General features: G+C 40.9%; 1 protein-coding gene and 1 long non-coding RNA gene across 4 annotated transcripts in view; one reads left to right on the top strand and one right to left on the bottom strand.

The window, feature by feature from the left end:
• Nucleotides 1-27,181, bottom strand: part of ASCC1 (activating signal cointegrator 1 complex subunit 1) — a 49,215-nt gene that overhangs the window by 21,679 nt on the left and 355 nt on the right. The window contains exons 1-7 of one of the 3 annotated variants that reach the window (XM_083614220.1): nt 26,694-27,175; nt 25,080-25,211; nt 21,807-21,906; nt 21,378-21,475; nt 18,142-18,320; nt 6,693-6,829; nt 4,351-4,470 (exon numbers count right to left, since the gene is read on the bottom strand). In XM_083614220.1, the coding sequence (XP_083470346.1) occupies nt 4,351-4,470; nt 6,693-6,829; nt 18,142-18,320; nt 21,378-21,475; nt 21,807-21,906; nt 25,080-25,211; nt 26,694-26,730 (803 nt within the window). In that variant the 5' untranslated portion in view covers nt 26,731-27,175. Of the gene's footprint in view, nt 1-4,350; nt 4,471-6,692; nt 6,830-18,141; nt 18,321-21,377; nt 21,476-21,806; nt 21,907-25,079; nt 25,212-26,679; nt 27,176-27,181 lie in introns of those variants that run through there. The other 2 variants (XM_083614222.1, XM_083614221.1) reach the window with 2 other exon arrangements.
• Nucleotides 3,862-27,181, top strand: part of LOC310762790 — a 156,692-nt gene continuing 133,372 nt past the window's right edge. Inside the window, exon 1 of the long non-coding RNA XR_014548177.1 lies at nt 3,862-4,010. This is a non-coding gene — a long non-coding RNA (uncharacterized lncRNA). The remainder of the gene's footprint in view (nt 4,011-27,181) is intronic.

Raw genomic sequence — 27,181 nt, 5'->3', positions numbered from 1 at the left:
GATCGTTTTATTTGGGTGTGCACATCACATTCATTTTGGAATTAACCTGCAGCACACAGCCACAGGGTGGAACTTTATTTGGACATGTTTGTTTTCTGAACATTGCCAGAATAACCCCAAACATTTACAGTCAAGTGTTAAGATGTATTTAGAGACAAGTCAGATGCATCGTTTTTTGTTTATTCACTGCCAAGCATAATTGAACCCATTTGGCTTAATCTGCTGCGGTACAACTCAGCTGCATGGTTTATCTGGGGATGCTTTCCAAGGCTGGTGCTTATGAATGAATTATTCTGCCTCACGCCATTTAAAGCACAGAGTGATGGAATTCAGACAGAAGGAAAACCATATACAGCAGCTCTCCTCACCATTTCAGCTCCGGCTTGAGATAATGGTTCTCCACAGGAAAAGTGGAAGGACAGAAAGTGATAGAAAAGAGGCAAAGCAATGCTCCCAGCTTAGAGCACCTTCGCAAAAATGAGCAGTTGACCAAAGCAGCTAGAACTGTATAGAGTTGCCGTGAGATTTTAGCTGTCTCTGATGACATCAGTCATAATGAACTATGTTGCTTCTATAAGTGGAAATATATATATATATACACATATATATGGCAGGGGGACTGGAACAGATATACCCAATGCCTGAGCCAAAAAGCCACCTATATCTATAAGCAATAAAGTTGTGGCCATTTCTAATCCAGATCATTGTCTGCTTGAGTTTATTAATTACATCTTACATTTAGCCACTGCCCGTGGGGGCGGTGGCACTATGACTGGGCCTGCAACAAACAAACAAACTTTGTGGCGAGTTCCCCCACTTTTCCCCCAAAAAGAAAAGCACTGGTTCTACATCATCTTAAAGGCATCCGTTTAATTCCAGTTCTGATTACTACTGAATGTTTCTGAAAGGTCAAATATGGGAATCAGGAAGTTTGATAAGTGTACAGGAACTTGTCCCTGCTAGAACGTACAAGTAATCTCCCCACACAAAAGTGTGATGATTCATATTTGTGCTAACTGCAAGCTAAATGTGTGCACTAGGGGATGAACACATTTCTAAAGCCCTGTAGCTCTTCAGTATGTTTTCTTCCTTGAAAGGACTGAGCAAGATTCATAGCACCATGGACAGAGAACATTCATTAAAACCAAACATTTCTGCTCATTAAAATGGGAGATCATCACACAAATGGGAAGTCTTATACAATCATGTCACTAAGTCCATTAGCAACATAATTTGCCAGATAGCTCATCCCTTTCCAGCTATAAGTTGCCACCTTGGCCCTTTAGGTCTTACTCAGAGATGGAACAGTAATAAGGTTATTCCCTCTCCCTCTCTGGTCACCATTTGCTTGACAATCCTTGATGAGCTAACGCTACAGCCTGCTAGCTTTGAGCTGTCCCTTTGAAGCAGTTACTGGCCAATTTCTAGTCTTACTGATTGAATCTTATGTTTTGCCCTTCATCATTTTATTTCTGGTGATACATCAGTGACTTTTAAAATTAGCGATGACAAATGAAAGAAGTATCATCACAGATGATACTAAAACAAATTAACAAAATAGCTCAAGTGAAAATGGTGCTTTATTATGTTATAAAATTAATCAAAGAAATGAGACAAATTAAAATGAATTACAAAGTCTTTGCTACATGGGAACCATCAGAGCATAACCTTATTTCACTGTCTCCCCCCACCCCACCCCACACAGTCTAAACACAGTCTCCAGCATCACCAAGGCAAAGGAGGGAAATGGGAACTCTTATGCTTTGGGAAATCAACTATTCAGAAGCAAACAAAAATCAGAAAGGATATTTGCTTCTCACATTGCCATATAAAGGATGGATCAAGAACTTATTTTATAATCCTAAGTGTTGAAAGAGTCAGTCACTTTTCTTAAGGTATCAGAGTAACTAATACTGTATGTTACTATTAGTTATTAAACTCATGGAATCTACTGAGTATATCTATTAAATCCAAGCGCCTTAGCTTTTATATCATCCCAAGTATGTATGTCCTGGTAGCACAGAATCCAGTTAATGGGTAGTGAGAGAGCTATGAAGCAATGGACACTTGGTCTTTGAAACTGTAAAATCCCCTGTCTCTACCACTGATCCTACGGATCAGATTCCTTGTATGGCAGAAAGCTAAAGCAAATAAAAACATGGTAGTCCTTATTTTAACAAAAGCTGAGGATTAATTTGAAATGATACATTTAAATCTTGTTTATTTAATTTTGCTGTAACTATTTACTCTGATGCTTCTTTTCAGGAAACCACAGATACATTTCAAAGGGAAGAAAGAAATAAATTGAAACATTCAATATACATTTGAAAAGAAAACAAAAGGAATGGCCTGGTCTATATTTAAACTGGTTTCTTAGGGAAGGTAGTGACAACACTGAATACAAAATAAATGAACATTCATACTTTGCAAGTAGGCAAAGTAAAGAGCATTACAAAATTGTGATAACAATGTGACTTATCAGTCAGTTGAAAAGACAGGGGCCACATTCTCGCAGGTTAGCCATCTAGACAAGTCTGAATGGGTCCAAGCAAAGTTTTCAGCTTCCATGCTCCCCCTTCCTCTCTCTGCCTTCCATGGGGCCAGGACTTCAGCAGCATTTAGTTTCATTTTTAAATAATTCTGGCTCAGCACCACCATGTGCATCAGAGATCCTGGTTTTAAAAAGCCTATGGCTAGCCACATAGGCAAACAAACTCCAAACCATGGGTTATGAAAGTGGGTTTTAAAATGAACCAAGGTTTGTTTTAAATCAGAATCTGTGGTTCAAACCTAACACTTTAAAAGTGAAACAAAACTCTGCTGAAGTCGTCTTGCTCCTGACTGCATGGAAAGAGAAGATGGGAGGGGGGAGTGCACAAGCCTGATGCACTGTTTGGGCACTTTCAGGGTCACCCACATATGTGTGAACGCAGCCACTAGCTAGCAGTGGTAAGAATTTCAACCACATATTTACCGTATTTTTCGCCCTATAGGACGCACTTTTCCCCCTCCAAAAATGAAGGGGAAATGTGTGTGCGTCCTATGGGGCGAATGCAGGCTTTCGCTGAAGCCTGGAGAGCGAGAGGGGTCGGTGCACACCGACCCCTCTCACTCTCTAGGCTTCAGGAAGCTATCCACAAGCCTTGCAAGCCTGGTGGGAGGTCCCGCGGGCTTGCAAGGCTTGCGGGCAGCAGCCTGCAGCCCACAAGCTCGGGGGACAGCGGGGAGGTGGAGCACCGCCACCCCGCTATTCCCGGACCTGATCTGGAGGCTGGCGGGGGTGGGGGAGAAGCAAGCTTGCTTCTCCCCATCACCAGCCCCACAAGCTCGGGGGATAGCGGGGAGGTGGAGCGCCGCCACCCCGCTATTCCCCGACCTGATCTGGAGGCTGGCGGGGGGGGAGAAGCAAGCTTGCTTTCTCCCCATCACCAGCCCCACAAGCTCGGGGGATAGGGGGGAGGCGGAGCGCCACCCCCCCCATTCCCCGACCTGATCTGGAGGCTGGCGGGGGGGGGGGGAGAAGCAAGCTTGCTTCTCCCCATCGCCAGCCCTACAAGCTCGGGGGATAGCGGGGAGGTGGAGCACCGCCACCCCGCTATTCCCCGACCTGATCTGGAGGCTGGCGGGGGGGGAGAAGCAAGCTTGCTTTCTCCCCATCACCAGCCCCACAAGCTCGGGGGATAGGGGGGAGGCGGAGCGCCACCCCCCCCCTATTCCCCGACCTGATCTGGAGGCTGGCGGGGGGGGGGGAGAAGCAAGCTTGCTTCTCCCCATCGCCAGCCCTACAAGCTCAGGAGGCTGGACACGGAGGCTGTCCCTGAAGGCAGAAGAGGGACACGGAGGCTGTCCCTGAAGGCAGAAGAGGGAGACGGAGCACTCCGTCTCCCTCTTCTAGCTTGGGGATGGCTGCGCAAACCTGGGGGGGAAATAAAAAAATTTTCCTCGATTTCCCCCCCAAAAAAACTAGGTGCGTCCTATGGGCAGGTGCGTCCTATAGGGCGAAAAATACGGTAAATTAGAACTAACGAGAGTGGAAACAGTTTCTAGTTTTCAGAAGTATCAACATTAAGCAGAAACTGCACAGGTGGATACTCCATAATTATCTCTCTCAGTAATACTACTTGTTATCAGCCCAAGGGCAAACTCATTACAGACCCTTCTTTACCTACAAAGAGGTTGCAATAACCTTATCTCCTGGATATCTTGCGGTATATTTTCTGGCAGAAACAATCAAACTCAGAGGTTGAGAGCCTTCTCAAGAGTCATTATATTACTTTTGCTAAATCATATATAATCACTTTGTGGAATGAAAATGATTTTTTTAAATTAAAAAAGCACGGGGAAACTTACTTGTTAGAGCCATCCTTCATATGAACTTTTGCATAGAGAACATCCATCATGGCTGGATCATCATTCATGTACTCTACACCTGCTACTTCTACAGTTAGTGGTTTGCCTCCAGCAATTGAGCTGTTTGAAAGAGGGGGAAAACACCAAACACAGTTCATATTTAAGATTTGGCAACTGCATAATTCACTTGGTCAGCTGCACTAGGCCACACCAATTCACCAACACAGTTTCTCCCCCACTTTTTAATGGAGGTTTATGGATTACTTCAATTAAATTTATATATTTTAGTGCGGCTGTTATTTCAGTAGTTTGATGCATATTTAATTTTTAATTTTCATTATTTTGTTTTAAGCCTTTGTATGCTGCTTGAGAATACTTTTTTGAACAGAAAATCATACAAAATAAAATGATCATCGGCAGAATTCACAACTATATCCTGTCCCCAGCAAATTCGCCAGAATACCTACCCTTTCTTCCCTAGAAGACAGAATGGATTGTTCATCACTATTGACTTTTGCCCTTGTTTCTGCTGTTTCTAGAATCATATAAACCTAACTTAGTTCAATTAATTTCAGTGCGTCTGCTCTGAGCACGTTAGCTGACTACAACCCAATGGATTCAACTCACAACAAACTTACACTATAGAACATTGAATCATACAGAGCAATGCCTCCAGGCCTCCTAAGCCCCAACAGATTTATGTCTCATTGTGAAACTTATAATGAAGACATTCAGATTATTTTGCCACATAGAGTGTCACAGGCTGTATTAATGGTCCCATCAAATGGAATGTTGTATGATCATATGAGGGTCAGTTCATATGAGGTCATCACAGGGATTCACTGAGATAGAGGAAAATTAAATCCTGTCATTATTAATGTAGATTGCAAGCTTTACATGCAGCAACTTCTAGATACTATACAGCACAGTGCTAGTAATATTTAACTGTTAAAGTGTACAAACAACTGTAGCATCTTTTCCATACATAATAAACTGCCAAATACTGTCAAATATTAAAGCAAAGGATGAGAATTTTATCTATTTCTGTGGATAGTATCAGAATCCATGCAGCTAGCTGCTCCCTGAATAACGCAGACAAAGGCCTTTTTTCTGACAATTTAAACAAACAATCTAGAAAAGCACGTTGCTCATTGTGCTGCCAAGTCCTCATCACACACTAATGTCAACTTGGTGACACACACACAAGCGTCCTGTGATTCAAAACTGGGTCCAGAAGTCCTCAATTTTTAGTGGCCTCAATAAGCCAGTTCAGTTTTGTGACTGCCAACAATCCTCCTGCTATGGATAAAATATTTGTCGTTGCACTTGGAGGCACTGAGCACTGAGAAATTTTGCTGTAATTAGAGTGACTCCGAAGCTCAGCAAAGCAGGGCCAAACCCTCTCCATCAACCACCTTTTCCTTAGGAGAGAGTGGTGGGAGGCTGAAGCCTGCAGTCACAAAAGGAATGTAAAGTAAGAGATGGGCAGGGGCTCATATCTGACCTTGCTTTGGGCTTCAGGGGCACAGTAAGGCTTCTTGCCACTTCTGAGCACCTCCCTGATTTCAAGTGCCTCTGAAGCCCAAGGTAAGGTCAGAGACAAGCCCCTGGCCATAACTCACTTTGCATTTGCCACCAATGTGCTTACCTGCTAAAAAAATATGTTCATCATTTGCAAGCTCATCTGCGGGTCTCACCCTGCAAGCTAAGAATCATTCTGCTAAAAAGTCCTTGCAAAATTATTGGAAGTGGAAAAAATATCGGGGGGGGGGAGATTCATAGTTTCACAGCTTGCTAATTCTACAGCTCAAAGAGTATGGTTTTGTGTAGCAGATTATGACAACTCCTGCACTGTAGAATCACTGATCTACTGTATTAGAGCTTATTTTTTTAATACAGTTCAATACTCTCTACCTTCGACTTGCTTCGGAAATTAATCTCAGGGATATACGACCATTGGGTGGGGGGAACTATTTGCCAAAGGCTCTGCTAGTGAAAAAGTGCCAAGGCAATCACATTTTTCATGCACTTCCAGGAGGGGAGAATCAATCTTTGTTCATGTACAAATAAAACCAGCTACTGTAAGAGAGAGAAAAATGCTAGGTTATAATAAGATTGCAAGCAAAGAGATGCTTCTAAATGGTTTATATCTAGAACAAAGTGCAATTAGGTCCTTGTATTGTTTTGTGTAGGCTTTTCATTTACTCCTAATAATGGTTTGCTGGATTGCTGCAAGCTGGGACATCCCACACCCCTCTAAGTTACCCTGGTCCTAGAACCAGTGCTTCTTTTTGAGTGCTGCAGCTGGATTACGGCATCCCAAGTGCTTTCAATTTACTCACTCAACAAAGTCTTCTTTACACCTCTGTAGGAGTTCTTGGGCCTTCTGGATTTCCTGTTCATTCAGGAGTACCAGTGTCCCAATAGTCAGATGCAGCTTGGCAGGGTTCTGGAACAGGCTACTACTGACACCATAGTCCTGTAGAAACATTGAGAAATTCATTGAGTGACATCAGAAATTCATGTTTCTCTTTACTTTTGCATATCTAGGAATCTGTGTCGCTTTTAAGGTATAGAGCAGATCTCTATTACAAGAGAGGCTTTATGTTCTAAAAAATGTGGAGCAGCTATTGGTTCTTTATTCCAATCTCAAAGATTTGTAACCAGGTACCTGTAGCATCTTAGGGAGACTTATTCAACTGCTATCTCCATCTTGTAACTGAGTCTTCAAGGTAACCTCATAGCTAAACATCCAGCCCAATTTTACTTTATTTCTTTTTCCTTCTCTCCCAATCCCCTATTTTGTGTAACATCTTGCCTAATTGAAGAATTCTCGAGAACTCAATAACTTTTTGTAATGTTTTGCTTGCTTCTGAGAAAGGTATTAACCAACTCCAGATTTTTGAAGTAGAACGTCTGATGATCAGAATTCAAAATGGGTGACATGCAAAATTAAAGTCATATAATAACATGGCAATAGCAACAAATAGGAAATATTATATTTTTAAAAAACAGCAAACTAAAAAATGCCCAGATAAACGTATTCAAATTACATAACATAATTTCCTACATTTTGCTGGTTGCTGCATTTTAAAATCAGTTAGCTCTTATCTTCATAGCTGCTTTAGAAAAGGTAATTTCCCTACAGGTAATTGTCTTGTCTCCATTCAACCACATTGTTAATTTTTACATTTCAGAAACCCAAGTGATGCTGCACAGCAGGGGGCCAGCTAATGATTCCCTTTCTTATGCAAGTCTTATTTGAAGGAGCAAAGTGGCAGATCATTTGCTACTCCTCGGCCACATATACAGTGATGCAGACTGTAGAATCAACACATCCTCACTCTCATCTTGCTTGATGCCTGCCTATGCACTGCACACATGGGAGATCCTAGCAATATGTATCACACTGGAATAGCTATATGCCATGGCTAGGAGTGGCACCAGCAAGGCTGGGGTGCGTGTGTGTCAGATGACAGTGCATGGCAGGAGACATTGGGTGATGCAGGAAGTGTTGGAGGAGCAGCGGGCTCTGCCACACAAGGACCCTGGAATTATGATGACTAAATGTATTACCAACCCTTCATCAGCAGGTCCCACAACAGTAACCACAATTTAAAATTCAATATTAAAAAATGTTAAAAACAAATAATAGTCACAGAATAGGGTGGGAACACACATTTCAGGTGCCAAAGGCCGGCGTGAATTGGCGTGTCATCAGCATTCACTGAAAGCTGTATAGTGAAATCATCAGATGTATCTCTGTGAAGAGGGAATTCCACACCTTAGGGGTTGCCACAGAGAGAATGCCCTTTCCCCGGGCCTCTGCCCCCTGAATTTCTGAGGTTGGCAGAACTACCAGCCCCCCCCCCCCGATCTTAACACCTGAGAGGGTCTGTAGAGAAGGAGGCACACTTTCAGCTATTTGGAGCCTAAGTCGTTTAGGGCTTTAAACACTATCTACACAGGGAAATGAATTTTCAACAGTGAATGAATTGTGTCACGAATAAAAAATATACCAACTGGAAGAAAGACCAAGAACATTGATTTAGGGCCCTGCACCCTCCAAGAGTCAGGAATCACTATAGAATATCTATTCAGTGTAAAAATAGATCCAAGTATGAGGAACGCAGAGGTCTTGATCCCTGAATAGTAGAAGTTTGACAAAGGCTTTTTCTTGTTTCTAAGCTTTTAGAAAGACTGCTCCAATTTGAGATTTTGTCAGCCCCCTTTATACACAGAAACTTTTAAATCATTTGCTGAAATCTTCCAGAAACAGAAAGTTCCACAGCAATCTATGCCAACCTGGTGTCCCCAAGATGTTTTGGACTATAATTCCCATCAACTTCAGACAGCAAGGCGATGATGGACAGGCCTGATGGGAGTTACAGTCCAAAACATCTGAGCAGAACCAGGTTGGCAAAGATTGCTTTAAACAAGCCATTGTATTGTTCCATATCTTATGACTCCAGTTATGATCCTGCAGACTCCAAGACTCACTGAACATGGGCAATAATCTGCAAACAGAGCTAGGAATTCTTTATCAATGCTGCCCATGTTATTGAGAAAGCGTTACTACCGTCACTGCTACCTTCCAGGCCCTCACAGACAAAGGAGGCCAAATTGATAATATTCAATTCAATTCAGTTAATGTCAATTCCACCTTTCAACGGGAATGCTCAAAGCAGCTGAGAACAAAAGCTCTCTCCCCCCCATTCTTTCCATTCTGCCAACTGGTACAAAAACAAAGCTGAAAAAGGTCCTCATTCTCTTCTGCATGAAAGCTTATTTAGGATATACTGCAAAGACAAAGTGGTTGTACTTATGAGCTTTCTCTTCAAATATGGGACAAGCCCCAGAAGCCATTTAGTCCATAATGAACACAGGGAGCCTCAGAAGCTGGGGAGGCAGCAGGGGGCAGGTTTGTTATGTTCCAACTGTTGACAGCAGTTCATTTTAATTTCTGTAATGCTCACAGATATGATGCGCACAAAATATATTAACACAATAAATAAGCAGCTTTTAGGAAAACAGGGATAGTCAATCTAATCCCATGGGGGAGGGGAAAGGAGATTTCATGTTATAATTACCAGCAACCTAATCAGCTGAATTTCTTCTCTACAGCTTTCCAGGAATCAGTGGTATCTTACATGCTCTGACAGCTTCCTATTCTGATGCTGCACATCACTAGGAAACACCTGAACTAGCTTCGCAGGAGGAAGCCCCATTAATAGTAGAGAAGATCCATAACTCCTTCCTATAAATTATCTGCAAATATCAAACCAACTGCTTCTCATCTTTTACTACATTTTCAGAGCTCTAGTGATTGTGGTCTAAATTGGGCACAGGCAAACTCGGCCCTCCAGATGTTTTGGGACTACAACTCCCATCAACCCTGACCACTGGTCCTGTTAGCTAGGGATGATGGGAGTTGTAGTCCCAAAGCATCTAGAGGACCGAGTTTGGGGATGCCTGGTATAAACAGAACAATCCTAAGTAGGTTTACCCAGAAGTAAGACCTAATGAGTTCAATGGATCTTACTCCTTACCTGAAGGCGCAATCTTAATTCCTGGCAAGGGAACAGCAGGCTGAACGGAGAAGGAGAGCTGCCACCACATCTGAAGCTCTGCTGCTCACACTGGCCATGGAGGAAAGGGAAGGAGTATTTCACCTAATTTATGCTGTGCCAGCTTCATGTGACAACAGCAGAGAGACTTGGATCAAGTCCCTCCCTAGCTGCTGGACCAATTCAGGGTCCAGCAAATTCATGGCTGGTCCAACTTCTCTCCACTGCCATTCCACCCCATATTGAGCCCTTAAACTGACTATTACCAACGGGAATACCACTAGCCATAGCATGTCAACAACTCACATTGTTGATGGTCAGAGACAAACAGAAGGGAAATCCTCCCCATACCCTAAATGCATCCCAGCAGTGGAGGTTGGGGGTTAGGATTGTTCTGCAAATGTGTTTTAATCTTAACAATTTAACCCCATGACGCTTCTGACTGGACTTTTCCCAAGAAAAGCCTGCAGCAAAGTTGCAACAGGCTGCTCTAGCTTGCTGAGCCCTTGCTGTTTTGCTTAGATGCTTGCCTGCTTTAAGACAAAGAGCCTTTAAATTACTTGTTCAAACTCCCAGTTCATAATTTACTATTTAGTAATCAATGCAGTGCCATTGAATTGCATTGATTTTTCCTTTACATCTGCACCCAGCAATATCTTCAAACAACCCCTGTTGTACTTGAGCATCCTAACAGCAGCAGAAACAACAACAATAATAAAAAAGCAAGTCAGAAGCATATCTAGAACAACTCTTAAGTAAAGCAAAGTTAGAGAAGAAAGTTCGCTCACAAAAATCTGGACTAAACCAGACTTACAAGCTGTATACAGTGGTACCTCGGGTTAAGTATTTAATTCGTTCCGGAGGTCCGTTCTTAACCTGAAACTGTTCTTAACCTGAAGCACCACTTTAGCTAATGGGGCCTCCCGCTGCCACCGTGCCGCCAGAGCCTGATTTCTGTTCTTATCCTGAAGCAAAGTTCTTAACCTGAAGCACTATTTCTGGGTTAGTGGAGTGTGTAACCTGAAGCGTATGTAACCTGAAGCGTATGTAACCCGAGGTACCACTGTATCTAAATTCTATTTTCTTTCACCATTTAACTTGACACAAACTAATTTGGAGCCTCCACATTAGAATAATGGAAAGCTACCATTAACACTAGATTACTTCTCAGATACTTGTCACAATTTTTTTCTAAGCTTTCTTAGATGTAAGTTTCTAGCAGTAAATGCATCAGTTATATTGTGATAAAGCAACAAAGGGATATAAAGTGATTGGAATGGTTCAGAGCCACATGTGTACAATGACTTTCTATTACAATCTATGGGATTGTGCCTTGTGTGTGCATAAACCCAATGAAATCTTTGATGGCCACCAAACAGTTAAAGCAGTCCTCTTGTATTCCATAAAATGCAATGTATAATGTTGGTACCATACGATCACTGTTATTATTAATGCCTCAGAGAAGACGAACATTCAATTCAGCTGGACACATTGGTGCAAACTCAGCTTGCTTCATGTAACAGAAGGACAATGTAATTAGATATTATTATCTATGCAAATAGTGGTTAGATTTCATTTAAAAAGCAATTGTCTGTAATAGGTCTGCACATATGGTAGAAACAGAACACAATGTATCCATAAGTACAATCAAATTACTAAAGTATGAAGTAACCAGTAGTCCAGTGCATTCTGCCTCTTCTCAATGTGTGTACTTAGGGTCACAGTTTTTATATTGTTGTAGGATGAGTTGTACTCTGGGGCTCACTCTTAAAATGCTAAATTGAATTTAGAACTCCACTAGAAGCTAAAAAGATGCTCTAGCTTTTACAGCCCTTATAATTCGGCTTAGATACTTGCCTGCTCTGAAAAAGAAACCTCTTAACTATAATAATAATAATAATAATAATAATAATAATAATAATAATAATAATAAATAATTTATACCCTGCTCATCTGGCTGGGTTTCCCCAGCCACTCTGGGCAGCTCCCAACAGAACATTATTGATAATAATAAAGTGATAAAACAGCAAACATTAAAAACTTCCCTAACAGGGCTGCCTTCAGATGTCTTCTTAAAGTCAGATACAGTGGTACCTCGGGATGCGAACAGAGTGTAAGACGCGACAGCGCATCTGTGTGTCACGTTTTGCCGCTTCCGCGCATGCGTGTGATGTCATTTTGACCATCTGTGCATGTGCGAGCGGCGAAACCCGGAAGTAACGCACTCTGTTACTTCCAGGTCGCCGTGGAGCACAACCCGAAAGCGCTCAACCTGAAGCGTATTTATCCCAAGATATGACTGTAGTTGTTTATTTCCTTCCCGCCCACAAGCCATTTCCAATTCATTTTTAAGTTCAATTATTTATTTTTGATGTGGGATAACTACTCATGTTTGCCAAGGAATAATTTGCCCAGAATCATGAGAAATGTCCCAGAATCAAAGTCAGCCTAAAAGTTCATCAGAACTATGGAGCTAAGTAAATGCACTGAGAAGAGACAGCGTGTGCTGATGGGTTGCATCCAACAATGGCAGAAAGCATTTTTGCTCATGCAAGTCTGGGTAGCCAATTCTTGTTGAGACACTTAAGTCTCACATTTTCCCTCCCCAAAGCTGTTGAGGAACTCCCTGGATAGGCTGGTAAGGGCAGTATATTCAAAACTGAATATACTATCCAACATCTAAGAAACTTTTTTTTTTTAATGGAAGCACATTCCATTTAAACCAATATCATTTGTTTCACATTCATGTTTAGGAGTCGCGCATCAGACTCTTAAAATACTGAGTTTCAGACATCCACTACTGCTGCCTTCCTAGCACTGCCCTCTGCTGGACACAAAGTAATGGCAAGCCTTTGTAACCCTATAAATAACCATAATTGTTCCATATAGTGGGAAATACTAAAGGTTGAAGGCTTAGAAACAGATGAAGGAAATTAAAATTTGAAGGAAAGAGAAAATTGAGAATAAGGCTGCTGAGGCTTTCCCCGACAATGTTTTCTTCATACTTAGATTACAGGAAAAAATAACTACAAATAAAAATGTTAGCTTCATGAACATTCTTATTTCAACATGGAAGTTACATTTAAAACAGCCAAAATAGCTCATGGTCAGGGATGGTGATAGTTGTAGTCCAACCAAATCAGGAGAACCACCAATTCCTCACTCATGATTTAAAAGAACTCGGGAGACCATAGTAACTTTATCATCATATATAATCTATGGCATGGAAGGTACCTCTGCTGATTTTGGGATTCCCCCTTCCACTCTCAGCCCTCCATTCCACATCCTCCTCCACTGAGCAAGGCCCATAAGCCCTTGAAAGAGGTTTAGGGAGAGATCCAGGAAGACCACCTTTTCCATCCAACAAGCGACCAAGAACTTCCACCCAGCCAGCCAGTTGGAAGTGCCATTTTTACAATCTGTTAACAATCTATAACAGGGCCTACTTTCACTTACGGCAGTCTCATACGATTTAGTAACTGTCAGATGCCATCTACCAGAAACTGTGCTTAGTACAGTGGTACCTCGGGTTACAAACGCTTCAGGTTACAGACTCCGCTAACCCGGAAGTAGTACCTCGGGTTAAGAACTTTACCTCAGGATGAGAACAGAAATCGTGCAGTAGAAGCGGGAGGCACCATTAGCTAAAGTGGTACCTCAGGTTAAGAACAGTTTCAGGTTAAGAACGGACCTCCAGAACAAATTAAGTTCTTAACCAGAGGTACTACTGTATTTCAAACCTAGCCCCATGCGCACAGTAAGCTCATCTACTGTATATAAAGGAAACCCTGTCTCAGTAAACTCATTTTAAAGGTGATTTCTCCAAAGGCAGCAAGAAGATTGGAAACATCTGATTCCTAATTTAAAGTAACTACAGTTTGTTGTTATGGCCCAAAATTACTAACTGCTGTGGGTTTAAACTATGGTTTATTAATTGCAGCAAGACACTTTCAAACCAGTTTGTGATGATGTCTCATTTCATTGAACCACAGTTTAAACTAACTAGAGTTCCCATTTCAGATAAAATGAAAGACTCTTATTAGTTTAAACCAGTAAGTGGATACCACTAAGCTCTTCCTCACAACTGCACCAACGAAAGAGGGGTTGAGTAGGTCACAAGCCCAACACTCACTTCTGACCATTCACATAATGCTAAATAAACCATGGGGCAGTGTTACATAGAATCTATGGCTTGATTAGATAAATGAGCCTTCTGCCTATTTAATTTTTTTTATTTTATTTGCCCTGGTCTGGGCTCCATTTGCTTAGATTCTGGGAACCAATATTAAATTATCTGCATTTTAGGTTTGTACTTGGGTCTACAGCTATTTCCAGATTTATTCTTTTCCCCCCAGGAAATATTTTCTTGGTAATGTGTTTTTATCCATTTCGAAATTTACAGCAATACATAAAAAAATGGCATTACAAAAACTTCAGGCATAAATCCTGTCTCTATCCAATGCATACTGTCAATGTATCAGGAGAGTACTAAGTACAGAACTTTTGAAAATTGTGGCCAAGATCATTTCCAGTTCTTCTATCACCATCAAACCCCAGATCTTCGCTTCCTCATATATACTTCAACAGATGAGATTTTCTTTTATTTTTAACAAAAGAAAGGATAACGTGTGAAGATATCAAGGCATTTTTAACACTCTTAAAGGTGAGTACTTGATAGAAGACAAACAGGCAAGCAATTCCACCATTCCCCTTCAGTAGCAGACTTTGGGTTCTCAGATTTCAGCAGTGCCCTGTGTGACACTAAAATTTGGTGCCCCCTGCCTCTGGCTTCTACAGCATTGTTGTGGCGCTCCCTGCATTGTGGTTCCCAGTGCAACTACATAGGTCACACTACCATAAACTGCCTCTGCTCCTCTTTACCTGTTACCCTTGCCTAAAAGCACAAAGGGGAGGATGGAGATCTTGGCTGCAAATAACGGAGGCAGAATGTGAGTTCTAATATGAGACGAGGGAGATTTCACTGAGAAACTGAGAGTGCCTTATTTAGAAGGCACTCCCTACTGAATACCCACCCCATACTTAATTGTAGGTACCTCTTTCTGAAAATTCAACCTCCAAATAATTAAAGCTGTGACCTAATTTGATGACACCCATCAAATAACCATTTGTGATACGTATCCCCAAATCTGATTATATGGCATTTGTAGTATCTGTATGATTTTTTGGAATGAAGGCCAACAACAACCTGTGTCTCTGCTCCATAATTTCAACAACAGTTTATTTCAGTTGATCCTGACAAGCGGCGGAGGCACATCATGAAAAGCTACAAATGATTGTGGTTTTTTGTATATTTAGTATATCTGCTAATTGGGTGATTTAGTACAAAACACTGATCATTCTCTTTCCTGAACACCACCCGCTCTTTTGAAATTATGTTGTATAATTTGGCCCAATCTTGCAACTTACTGGTAAAGAAACTGGTGGAGTCTTGAGCTGTTGTCTAACAGGCTAATTGGACAGCAATTGTTGCAATCAGATTTATTGCCTTCTTTGAGCACCAGAACTTCAATATTCATTCCCCAACCATTAAGCAGTCTTTTCATAGAAGTTTACATATGGCAATTTGTTATGGTATGTCCACCTGGTGGTCATTATTCAGAAACATTTCAGAAGGCAATCAATTGTTGCAATACAATCAATGGAATAGTCTTTTTCAAGGGACTAAAGCTGGTTATGGCTTTGTTTGTTCTAATTTGGAAATTTAATTTGAGGATATAATACAAGTACAGTGGTACCTCGGGTTAAGAACTTAATTTGTTCTGGAGGTCCATTCTTAACCCAAGGTACTATTTCAAAGTTCTTAACCCAAGGTACTATTTCTGGGTTAGCAGAGTCTGTAACCTGAAGCGTCTGTAACCTGAGGTACCAATGTACTGTACTTGATTTACTCAATAATTAAAGCCTTGATCAAATTGTGCTTTCCATCTTTCTGACTTTATTTGGGCATATATCATTACATTCACTGCTTTTGATTTATATGCTACTACAGTAGAATTATACGCTCCTTTGTTCACAGCAACTTCTGTTAGTTTTTAGTTGTCTTAAACATGCTTTGTCCTTCCTGCTTTAACAGTTTGAGGACCCTAATGGAAATCAGCCTGCAACTTAACCTAAATATGTGAAACCAACATAATCACACATTGCCTCCATGCTCACCCCTATTTCTCCAGCCCTGTCTTCCACTGAACTTTATATTGTAAGCTCATCAGAGAAGGAACCAGCCTCATCTGTTCTGTAAAGTGTTAGGCACTCTGATTGTGCTATATAAAAATACTGACACTAACAAAGGGACAAACCCACAAGCTGCAAGTAGCAGAAGCTACCTGAGAAGTAAAATCAGTAAGGGCAGGGTCCTTTTTTACTGTGATGCTTTGATGAGAAAACTTAGTCCCCTGAGACATCTGCCAGGGCAAATTAAACTTGTACACTTGTATTCAAACTTTTATTCTTTCAAAAGGCAAGCTATATATTTTCTGTTCAAGCAGGCATCTTGAATTCAACTTATTTGTGTTAGATTTATTTTCCATGTTATCTGGCATGATATTTTTATGAATTTTGATTATAATTGCTGTTATTCTGATGTTGTTAAGGCAACCATAGCTTTCCTCTAAGAAAGAAATCTGTGGTTTGTATAAAAATAACGTATAATAAATATAAATGTTCCTTGACCCTCAGTACAAGTTGTCTGCTCAGTGTAAAAGCTTAGATGGACAATGCTTATTAATTTTCACATTTTAATACACTCTTAATTTTCTAATGAAGCAAAAAAGAGGAAGAGTTATCTGCAGCATATAAAGACGCATGAGACTACAGCAATATAAATGATGGATGTTCGGTTGCCATGGTAACTATTATCGTGAGAGGGAAAGATTCCGTACCATTGCTCAACAACCAGCAGAAATGTTAATCTCAACACCTGATATTATTCCATTTTTTAAATAACATGGCTGTTAATCAGCCTCATTTGAATAGAGACATCATTAACTGACTGCTCTATTTTGAAGCTGAAAAAAGCAGCAAGAACAAACACATACAGCTTCCATAACTAGCACCATATTCAGGTTCTAAGCATCCTAAAAGCTCACCCGCTGCTTTGCACAGCTGTATATACTTTCATATTGTGCTACAAAGCATAGGTTTGCAAATATTGCTTTCTGGCACATCCCACTGTGAGATAAAGTGACATAAGGGTGGGATAACTGACCATGAAATGAATGAGAGACATATGCAAAAGCAGTATGTTTTTTTCCTACTAACTAGCAGCTGTGTATTTTATACAACAGAGTTTAGAGAAAAGTGTGGAAAAAATAATGTATCTCACAGACTCCAGTCTCTCTTGCAGTGACTTAATTCTAGGTTTTAAAAATGTGAAGACTATGAATTTTGACAAAGGGGATTATGTTGTCAGATTTCAAGGAATCTAATTAAACCCTCATAAAATACTGGAGTCACACATTCTGATGCACTATCAAATTATTTTCTCAGAATAGAGTATCAGTAGTTTGAAGTTGTTTTTTATCTGGCTGCACACAGAATTTCACCAGAAAGGTGCCTATACCATTCAACATGAAATGAAAATAGTGTGCCATAATTATATTGTGAGACTTACTGATCTCCAGATAGATAGATAGATAGATAATAGATAATAAAAGGACTGGTTTGTCTGTAACTTTTAGGGATTGTCTTAAAATTTAGTTATATATAGAGTATAAGTCTGTTTTTCCAGGAATACCAACATTTGAGGAACACTACAGAGTTTCTGAAAGTGACACCGTGTAAACTGGACGCACTTCTGACCCCTTCTGCACAGACAGGCCACAGAACTTAGCTTAGAGGTCCTGGAAGTAGCAAGGTGCCAGTGCTGGGGAAATACTTGCTTTAGTAAGGGAAACATCTTTCACTTCTTCATCACTAAAGGATGTGGGCAGCTTCAATGGGGACATCCTGGATTTTATCTTTATAATGTGCGAATTCCAGGGGCAAAATACAAATTGCATTTCTATGATCTCTCATGGCTTATCATCATACTTATTATCCCACCATATTGCTAACATTGAGTATATCATCTCAGGTAATAGTGTTGTTACTAATGACATATTTTTAATGTGTCTCCCGATCTAGACAAGCTCATGTAGCATTTTGCAACATTCTCTACTTATTTTTTAAATTCCAACTATTTATGAGTATTATCACGGCAACTTACATTTGAGCACTTCTCCAACACTTCCTCTTTGAACTGTAGAAACTTTTCCTGGATTGCAAGTTGGTTGAGTGCAAATGACAGAAAGTGTGTGAAGGGTTGTTTCTTGCGGAAGCTCTCCACAAGAACATCAATTCGCGTTCGAGCTGAAATAATACCATTCCGGTGTTGTCCTGTGATCACTGGAAACAAGCAAAACACAAGACAGGATTTATGACAGCTCACTACATGTGCTCACAAAAGTTTGGAATTAATAACAAGATTTTCCACTGTACCAGAAAGCCAGTTCCTAACAAGGTGAGAGCTATCTCAGATGAATACACAGGTCAGTATTACTATCAAACTAGTGTTTTCAAAGTGTGAGATGAAGCTCCCTGGTTTTAATATATTAATATTAATATATTAATATACCTTCAAAGCCCTATACGGCCTAGGGCCCTCGTACCTACGGGACCGCCTCTCCTGGTATGCCCCACAGAGGAACTTACGGTCTTCAAATCAAAACATCTTGAAGGTCCCAGGCCACAGAGAGGTTAGGCTGGCCTCAACTAGAGCCAGGGCTTTTTCGGCTGCGGCTCCAACCTGGTGGAACGCTCTGTCACAAGAGACAAGGGCCCTGCAGGACTTGACATCTTTCCGCAGGGCCTGCAAGACAGAGCTGTTTCACCAGGCCTTTGGTCAGGGCGCAGCCTGACTCCCTCCTTTGGCAATCTTTACAAAACTTTAGTTTATGGTTGCCATCAATTTTGATTTTAATTAATTTTTATAATGTTTTTATAATGTTGCACTGTTTTAGTGTTGTTAGCCGCCCTGAGCCCGGCTTCGGCTGGGGAGGGCGGGATATAAATAAAATTTATTATTTATTATTATTATATTTATGTATTACTAGAATCTAACTATTAAAATGTTTCTGTCCTTTAGTTCATACAATTTTTATTTCTCCTGATACAGGTTTGTATTTATTTATGTATACCTATTGATATTGCCAGGACTTTCTCTCTTATCAAAGTAGACTCTTTTTGAGTCTCTTTGTTATAATAACTGATTTTACTTCCTCTGGAAACATTTGAGGTTTTCAGTTCACATTATGGGTGCACTGCAGAGTTTTGTCACTTGTTTTAGCCATAGAGATTTTTGTGTGTGTTACTGTTATTACTGTGCAATGATTTGTGTAAAAGCAGTCCATACACTTTATGAATAAAGTGTATTGTGTGGAAAATAAATATCTAATGTTACATGCAGAAAGTATAATTAAGGGGAGGGAAATAAATAAATGGATAGCAAGCATTCAATCATGTCTGGTTCTTAAAAAAAATATGTCATGCTAACTATGGTACCTGACTGCACAATTATGCAAACATAAATATGAAGAGAAAAATGTAGTTCCCTCTTTTTGAATAACAGAATGCAACCAACAATGATAGCCTTAACATTAGATCTACAAGATTACTTTTTGGCAATACCATAAGTGGAATTAAAGAATTTGACCCTCTTCAGTCTGTTTAAAATGTGTTCACACTGTGCTTCTACATTCCTTATTTTCAGCCAAGTGAAGTGAAGATTAAGTTACTGAAAGTCTTCAAATCAACACCAAAACAGTAATACAAACAAACCTAATACAAACATGCTCAAAACCCATTTTTGTGCATCCTGTTCTGGGTGTGCATGGAAGAGCTTGGAATGCGGAAAGAAAGCAATTGTCTGGAGTTGTAGCAAAGGAGAAGGCAAGTACAGAAAGACTATTCCCAGAAGCCTCAGGAGAGAGATAAACAGACAGATAATATATGGAGGAGGCAGCAAATGCCAGGAAGGCAGTAAGTGAAACAAGGACTAGAATAAAAGAGTAAAGAGCCCATAGTTCTAAAAGGTGGCTTAATTTTTCTGTGGGAGTCATAAAGCCATGGCAGAGGCTTGTAATACTGCAGGGTGCCCCCTGACCTCGGCTGACCAGCACTCTGTGCCTTACAATGTATAGAATGTATTGACCTTAAATGGAGTTGTGTTTCCTCTGGGCAGTGATTACCTTATATGGTGATGGGTGTAGTAAAAGCCATGACCGGATGAGGTAACGTGAGACATTGGCAAACGGCCATGCGGGCAGAGGGGAACAAAGGAGAATAAAATCGGGGGAGAGTGGTTGAAAGGGCTGCTCGTACCGTCCTGGAAATATAGCTGGCTCTCTGTGTCTTTTTTCTATGCTGTGCACCATTTAATGACGGCTGGACTTCCGTCATTTTTCCTATACCCAGAAAAGGTGTAGGAGATAGTGAGGGGATAAGCAGCTATTTGGACACAAAAAAGAATACATGAGTGGCCTCAACCAAGACTTAAATGGACAAAAGCAGCTGGGGGAGAGCAAAAATGAGCTGCGATAGGCAATAATTGGTGTAATACAGTAGGCATTTATTAGAGAATTTCACAGCATGAAAGGACATGCTCACTACTAGATACTTTCAGTGGCTTGGACCTAGCCTTTCCTATGTGCAGGAGGGTCTTTAATTAGGAAGGGGTTTCTGATGGCAGAAGAGAGGGAGGCAATTTTTGTCTATATCCACTTCAACTCCCATGCTACTTCCTACACTCTTCTAGTGGATTTGTCAACACCACAGAACAGATTTTCAAGGGATGCAGGTAGAATCGGCCAAAATCGCCTCCATTCCTCTTCCATCAGGGCAGAATCCACTGAGCACGGACCTGCCCATGGGATCTCGGGATCCAAGCCAAGATCCCATGGGCATCTTGGGATTATAATAATTGCCACCCTTCAGTCATGGTCACACAAATTACTTTGATATTCTGCACTGAAGACATCATATTACCTTTCCTATACAGTGGTACCTCGGGTTAAGTACTTAATTCGTTCTGGAGGTCCGTTCTTAACCTGAAACTGTTCTTAACCTGAAGCACCACTTTAGCTAATGGGGCCTCCTGCTGCTGCCGCACCGCTGGAGCCCGATTTCTGTTCTCATCCTGAAGCAAAGTTCTTAACCCGAGGTACTATTTCTGGGTTAGCAGAGTCTGTAACCTGAAGCGTATGTAACCTGAAGCATATGTAACCCGAGGTACCACTGTACTGAATTCAGTATTATAGAGGCAGCTAATTTCATTCTTCATGACAGTTTTTACATTTATTTTCCAAGTAGTACCAGGATGCCTTTATCATCTCTAAGTTTCACACCATGTCAGACCTGTGCATAAAAATTAAAGGCCTTTAAATTTTTACAAAACCCAGAACTCACCAATTTCTCCTTCAACTCCAGGCTTAGGAATAATGATAGAGGTTCGGGTTTCTGTTTCTATTTTCTTCTTTGTTTCTCCTTTTTTGCCTATTATATATCTATATAAGCATAGAGTGGGAAAACAGAAAAGGGAATCTGTGATCATTTTTTTAAAAAGAAATGATTAAGTAGTTCCAAACTTTAACAGCTTAAACATCCTACCCATTTTGGAATCCTAAATGCTAATACAAGCACCAGTTTCCTGGTGATTGAGGCATAGGACAGTCCCCACAATGTGCGGCTACGGCAACTAATTTATCCCAAATTTCCCATTAGTAGTTGTCAGAAGCTAATTGTAAAATCAATAATAAAGACTGAGAACACCTGACTTTCCCCTCTGTTGTTCTACCTTCATGATTAGCAATTCTGAATATGCACACACAGACTTACTTGTATAGTGGGCTGGGAACGTCCACAGCACATTGGTAGCCTCTTTCTGTCTCTTCCACTACAAAGGCATCACAGGGTTCATCTACACAATCCTCAGGACCTGCAAGGTATGGAGTGATTAGAAACTATTCATCTAAAGCAGGCATCCCCAAACTCGGCCCTCCAGATGTTTTGGGACTACAATTCCCATCATCCCTGACCACTGATCATGTTAGCTAGGGATGATGGGAGTTGTAGTCCCAAAAACATATGGAGGGCCGAGTTTGGGGGTGCCTGATCTAAAGGGTAAATAACAAACAGACTTCTGTTTGCAAAATGTGACTTGACCACCACCCTTTAGCGCCTCACAAACCAAAGGTTTTGGGATCCTCTAGATCTGGAGGCCTATGAGGGGGCTGGCAGGAGGAGGAAAGGAAGTTAAATCCAATTACATAAGCAGAAGTCCACTCACACTACAATGGCTTCCACCCATTATGCTAACTTTTAAGTCTTCCTGACATCGTCAGGAAGCAGTTGCTGCTGTCAACTGGCGGGCTTTCTTTCTTCTTTTATATTCTCATTGAAAATAATCTACAGAATAGCCCTGTGGAAATCTATTTTTCTCCGAGATGTAGGAGAAAATTTTCTCCTAGATGTTGAATTTTTGGCCTCATACAAATGCTTATTTAAGAAAACACTGAATAGCAGTGGATACAGATGCAGGACCCAAAAGCTGAAAATTGAGGCAAAGTGATATTGACTTCTAGTCTCAACAGCAGTGACTGTAATATGTTGGAAAATGAGATATTTTTAGCTCAGTAAGAAAACACTGCAACTATTTTTCAGCTAACCAGAAATATAATTTCAAAAGATGTCACAAACCTCTGTGTTATCCCACTCTCACCATCATCGGATTTGTTAAGGTGGAATAAAATTTCATTGTATGAAGCAGCATTTTAAAGCGCCTTAAATTTAATTTACAGTATGTTACTGATTTGATAAACACTGTGGTTTGTCAAAGAAAGAACTATAGCTAAGGCTAATAACTGCGAGTAATTTGCTGAAAGGGTGTTCAAGAGGCAGGCCACTGGAAAAAATGAGGCAAATATATTATAAAATGATTGTTTATAGCAAACCAAAATATACAGCCTGAAATGTGTGTCTGTACATGTGCAGTGTTGCACAGTGACATTTGCATACACATAGTGCAATACACACATAGACATTTCAGATAGTTGTGCATGCACATGTACACTCTGCTTCCTGCTGCTTATCCAATTCCTTGCCTATAAGAGGACCTTTCCTCTTACTCCATAACTGATAAACTTACTCAGGAATCTTCTGTGAAGTACCTTGTTGGAAGCTTTTTGAAAGTCCAACGACACTATGTCAAATGTCAAATGGATCACACCAATCTATATGCTTGTTGACACTCTCAAAGAACTCTAAAAGGTGAGATTTATGTCTCTGTTCAGCAAGGCTTATTATTCTATATGCCAAGTTGTTTCTTCTTTGACAATACTTGCCACCAGTGGTTTGTAATTTTTAGGATCCCCCTCCCCCACCAGATTCCTAAGAAAAAATTGGTGTTACATTGGCAGCTTTCCAGATGTGGAGGCTGGTCTAAGGGATAGGAGATCTACAACTTCACAGCATACCTGTCAACTTTTCCCTTTTCTTGTGAGGAATCCTATTCAGAATAAGGGAATTTCCCTTAAAAAAGGGGAAAGTTGACATCTATGCTTCACAGTGTTAGAAGATCTACAACTTCACATTTGAGTTCCTTGAGAACTCTCAGGTGAATGCCATCCAGACCCAGCAATTTGTCACTTTTTATTTTTTCTATTAGGTCTGGAATTTAATCTTGTTACCACTACCTGCCTCAGACAGTCCTTGTCCTAAGGGTTATCCTCTAAAGAACACAACATGAAACACAAGGAAAAGGGATTGGGAAGCAAGATGCAAAAAGTATGATAGCAGCTGGTTCAGTTGCCTAGGTGGGAATATATCCATTCTGGATCCAAGTGTACACATTATAAAGATCAGGTGTGCACTGCATCGATTCTTCTGACCTGGCATGATATTTACCACCCTGTTCCCCTTTTCTTTTTCCTTTTCTGCTGTTTCTCTTCTCATGCTTTCTGCTCATGAATTCATGCCTAAGCTTTTTATTTTGCCCACCCACCCTTCAGGGCAGGATGGCTCCTCAGAAGCCCATCTGGTGCTTCCCTTAAAGTGACTACAACAGTAGTTTCAAATGCAAGCAAACTTCGGCACAAAAACAAGTGTTGCCTCTTGACAATAGAGCTTTAACTCCCACTCCATAACAGAATGTGAAATATTTAGCAATTCAACACAACTTACTAATGTTGGCATTTTTCAGCAGTGTGCTGAATTCCACTCCAAACTGTGAGTTAAGACTGTGATATCAATGGTGACAATTGCCTTTTGGTAAAAGTCTGACTAATTGCATAAACTTCCAGAAAAGCAGAGGCAAGCTCTTGCTTTCAAAGTTAAAGGAACAAATAATCACAGGCATAGAGAGCTCTGTGTTTCCTATGAATAAAACAGAGTAGCAAGAGATGAAGTCCCCTTGTACGAAGACATATCATCACCATAAACTTTGTTGCACTAGCCAAAGGCCATGGCATCATTCACAAAGGGAACAAAAAAAAAAGCAACAATAACCATAAAACAAGACATATCAATAGTCCCCCAGGCCTAGTATGGCCAGCTCCACAAATGGGGAATCTGTGGCCCTCAAAACTGTTGGATTACAACTCCAATCATTCCATGGTGGCTGGAGCTGATGGGAGTCCAACAACATCTGGAGCCCCATAGATTCCCCATCCCTAGTCTGCATTGACTTGTGCAGCAAGTCACAGGCAGCTCTGCTATCCAGCTCTGTTAACTGGAGAGACCATGATCTGAAAATATAACCATAAATATGCAAAGCCCATATACTATTCCTGAGCTACAGCCCCCATATAATTGTATTCCTGATGCTTACCCTCACATCTCTACATTACTCTAAGTATAATATTGTCCTCTAATCCATATATTTCATACATTCTCTCACTGGTATTAAACAAACAGGCTAAGAATTTTGAGACCCACTCTCTATCATCTTGAGTGTCTGTTTCTTTATTATACTGAGTCCATACAGACAGCATGGGTGTTGGCATTTTCGTGAGAATCATGGTCCATATTCAGTACTTCTGTCCAAGTCCTAATGCCAAGATCAGTTTCATATCATAGTCTCATGAAATGGAACTCTGTGGATTCTTATCATACCTGCATAGAAATCCTCTTCCTCTTCATGCTGGTGGGGCTGTTCTCGAATATGTTTTTTCCTGTAAACACGTCCTCCAATTCTTATCAGCGGTGGCCGCAAAACTTCCATTGTGTTTTCCCTTTGCTGAAAGACTAAGTGGAATTCAACAGGACTTACTTCTAAGTAGATGTTGTTAGAACTGTACACTAGTTGTTGTTTTGTTGTTGATTAGTCGTGTCCGACTCTTCGTGACCCCATGGACCAGAGCACACCAGGCACTCCTGTCCTCCACTGCCTCCCGCATGTACACTAGTACAACAGCACAATTCTATACATGTTTACTTGAGAGTAAATCCAACTGTGTCCAATGGGACTTACTCCCGTGTTAACATGGTTAGGACTGCAGCCTTCATTATGATATTTAAACAGAACCTCCCATTAAACAAGGCAAGGCAAACTTGCAAATACTATGTGCTGGAAAGGAAAAAAAACAGGTGCATACTCTACTTTTAAGATTCCAGAAACATTTGACTGGCAACTGTGCTGGAAACAGAATGTTGGATCACAGGAACAGTAAATTTATGGAGAGAAAGAAGTCTTACACTATATATATGAGCTGGTTCTTCACACAGGGAAAAGGGCAAGTTACACAATGGCTTATGCAAATATGTTCTCTGTTCCATCCATTTTGACAGGGGGAAAACCTCCAGATGTTGTTAGACTACAACTCCCATTATGCCTGACCACTGGCCATGCTGGCTGGGGTTGATGGGATTTAGAACTCCAACAACATTTGGAAGACCACAGGTTCCACATTCTTGCTTTTTCGTTAGGGTACATCCATTCTGGGTGCTCCATTTACTTGTGTATGTGGATTTCAGGTATGTTCATACAAAGATTGGGCACTTATACATAACCCTGCGCAGGCCTTTGGTGGTCCTTTTCATGGCTGAGATGCAAAAACTTGCACTGCTCTCAAGACGTCCTGTCTACACAGAGGGAAAGGAGCAGAGCTGCCATGCAAAAAGCAGCTCCTAATGCTATACAATGCTGTCACTCCTAATAGTTCCTGTACTTCCCAGGGCTTGTTTAAACTTAGGGTCTGTGGAGGTTCAGTGGGCTAAGGCATGTGCAGGTTTGTGTGCATATTATTAGCATCTATTCCAAGCAGCCTTGACCAAAATGTGGGATAAAGATCTTCTAAACCCGTAGTTCCCAATGTGGGGCATACGCCCCACAGGAGGGCAATTCAAGAATGAGTTATTAACAGTGAATGGCTTTTTAGGCTTCCTCCACACGAACAGCTTACTTTTTGAATAATATATATGTCACGGGGGTTAGGGATCAGGATTTTAGAGATGCTTAGGTGGGACATGGTCAAAAAAAGGTTGGGAACCACTGTTCTAAACAAATCAACTGGACAGTGTTTCCTGATCTTGCGTTCCTCACTTCTGTGCCAAGTGACGGTGCAATTTGCCACCATTCTGTCATACCATGTGCAAATGTCTTGGGGAGATTTGTTTAAAATATTTTTAATGCACCCGCCACCATGTGATATAGGTGCAAGGAACATTGATATAAATCAAATACAATTATAAACCCACATATACATAAATTCACAAGGGCAGCAGTACCAAGAATCAAAATCTGGCCAGATGATCCATCCCCCATATTTAGTGAGGCGTTGTAGTACTTACTCTCTCTCTCCCCCCTCTATATATATTAGTAGATCGGAAAACGTTATCACTTTTGCCAGACAGTGTTGCCTTCCACCCCCCCTTGCAGAGCTCTTGCTGTGACGTGACAGACCCAAAGGCAACTGGTCGAGCTTTTCCCCCATCAAGGAATCCTGACAAAGTGGGAGGCTTTACTGGTTGAGTTTCGGCCTCTTGGGCCTAAGTGGCAGGTGCTGAAATGGCTTAATGTCTCGAATACTAGTTTGTTTGTTTTTTTAACCTGCATCTCAATGCTAAACAACGAACTTTTTTTTTTTAAGTTGGCATCAAATAATATCTCCGTATTTCCCTCCCCTTTTAATTTCATAAACTTCTGGGGGGCTGCGGCCTGCCTTGGAGGCTTCAGCGCTCTCCCTAGTCCTTCTCCCGTTGCCATGGCACCCAAA

This window comes from Podarcis filfolensis, assembly GCF_964270895.1.
Source record: "Podarcis filfolensis genome assembly, chromosome: 5".
Taxonomy (NCBI): Eukaryota; Metazoa; Chordata; class Lepidosauria; order Squamata; family Lacertidae; genus Podarcis; species Podarcis filfolensis.
Note: the sequence above shows the minus strand (reverse complement) of the source record. Positions and strands in the feature narration are given on the sequence as shown.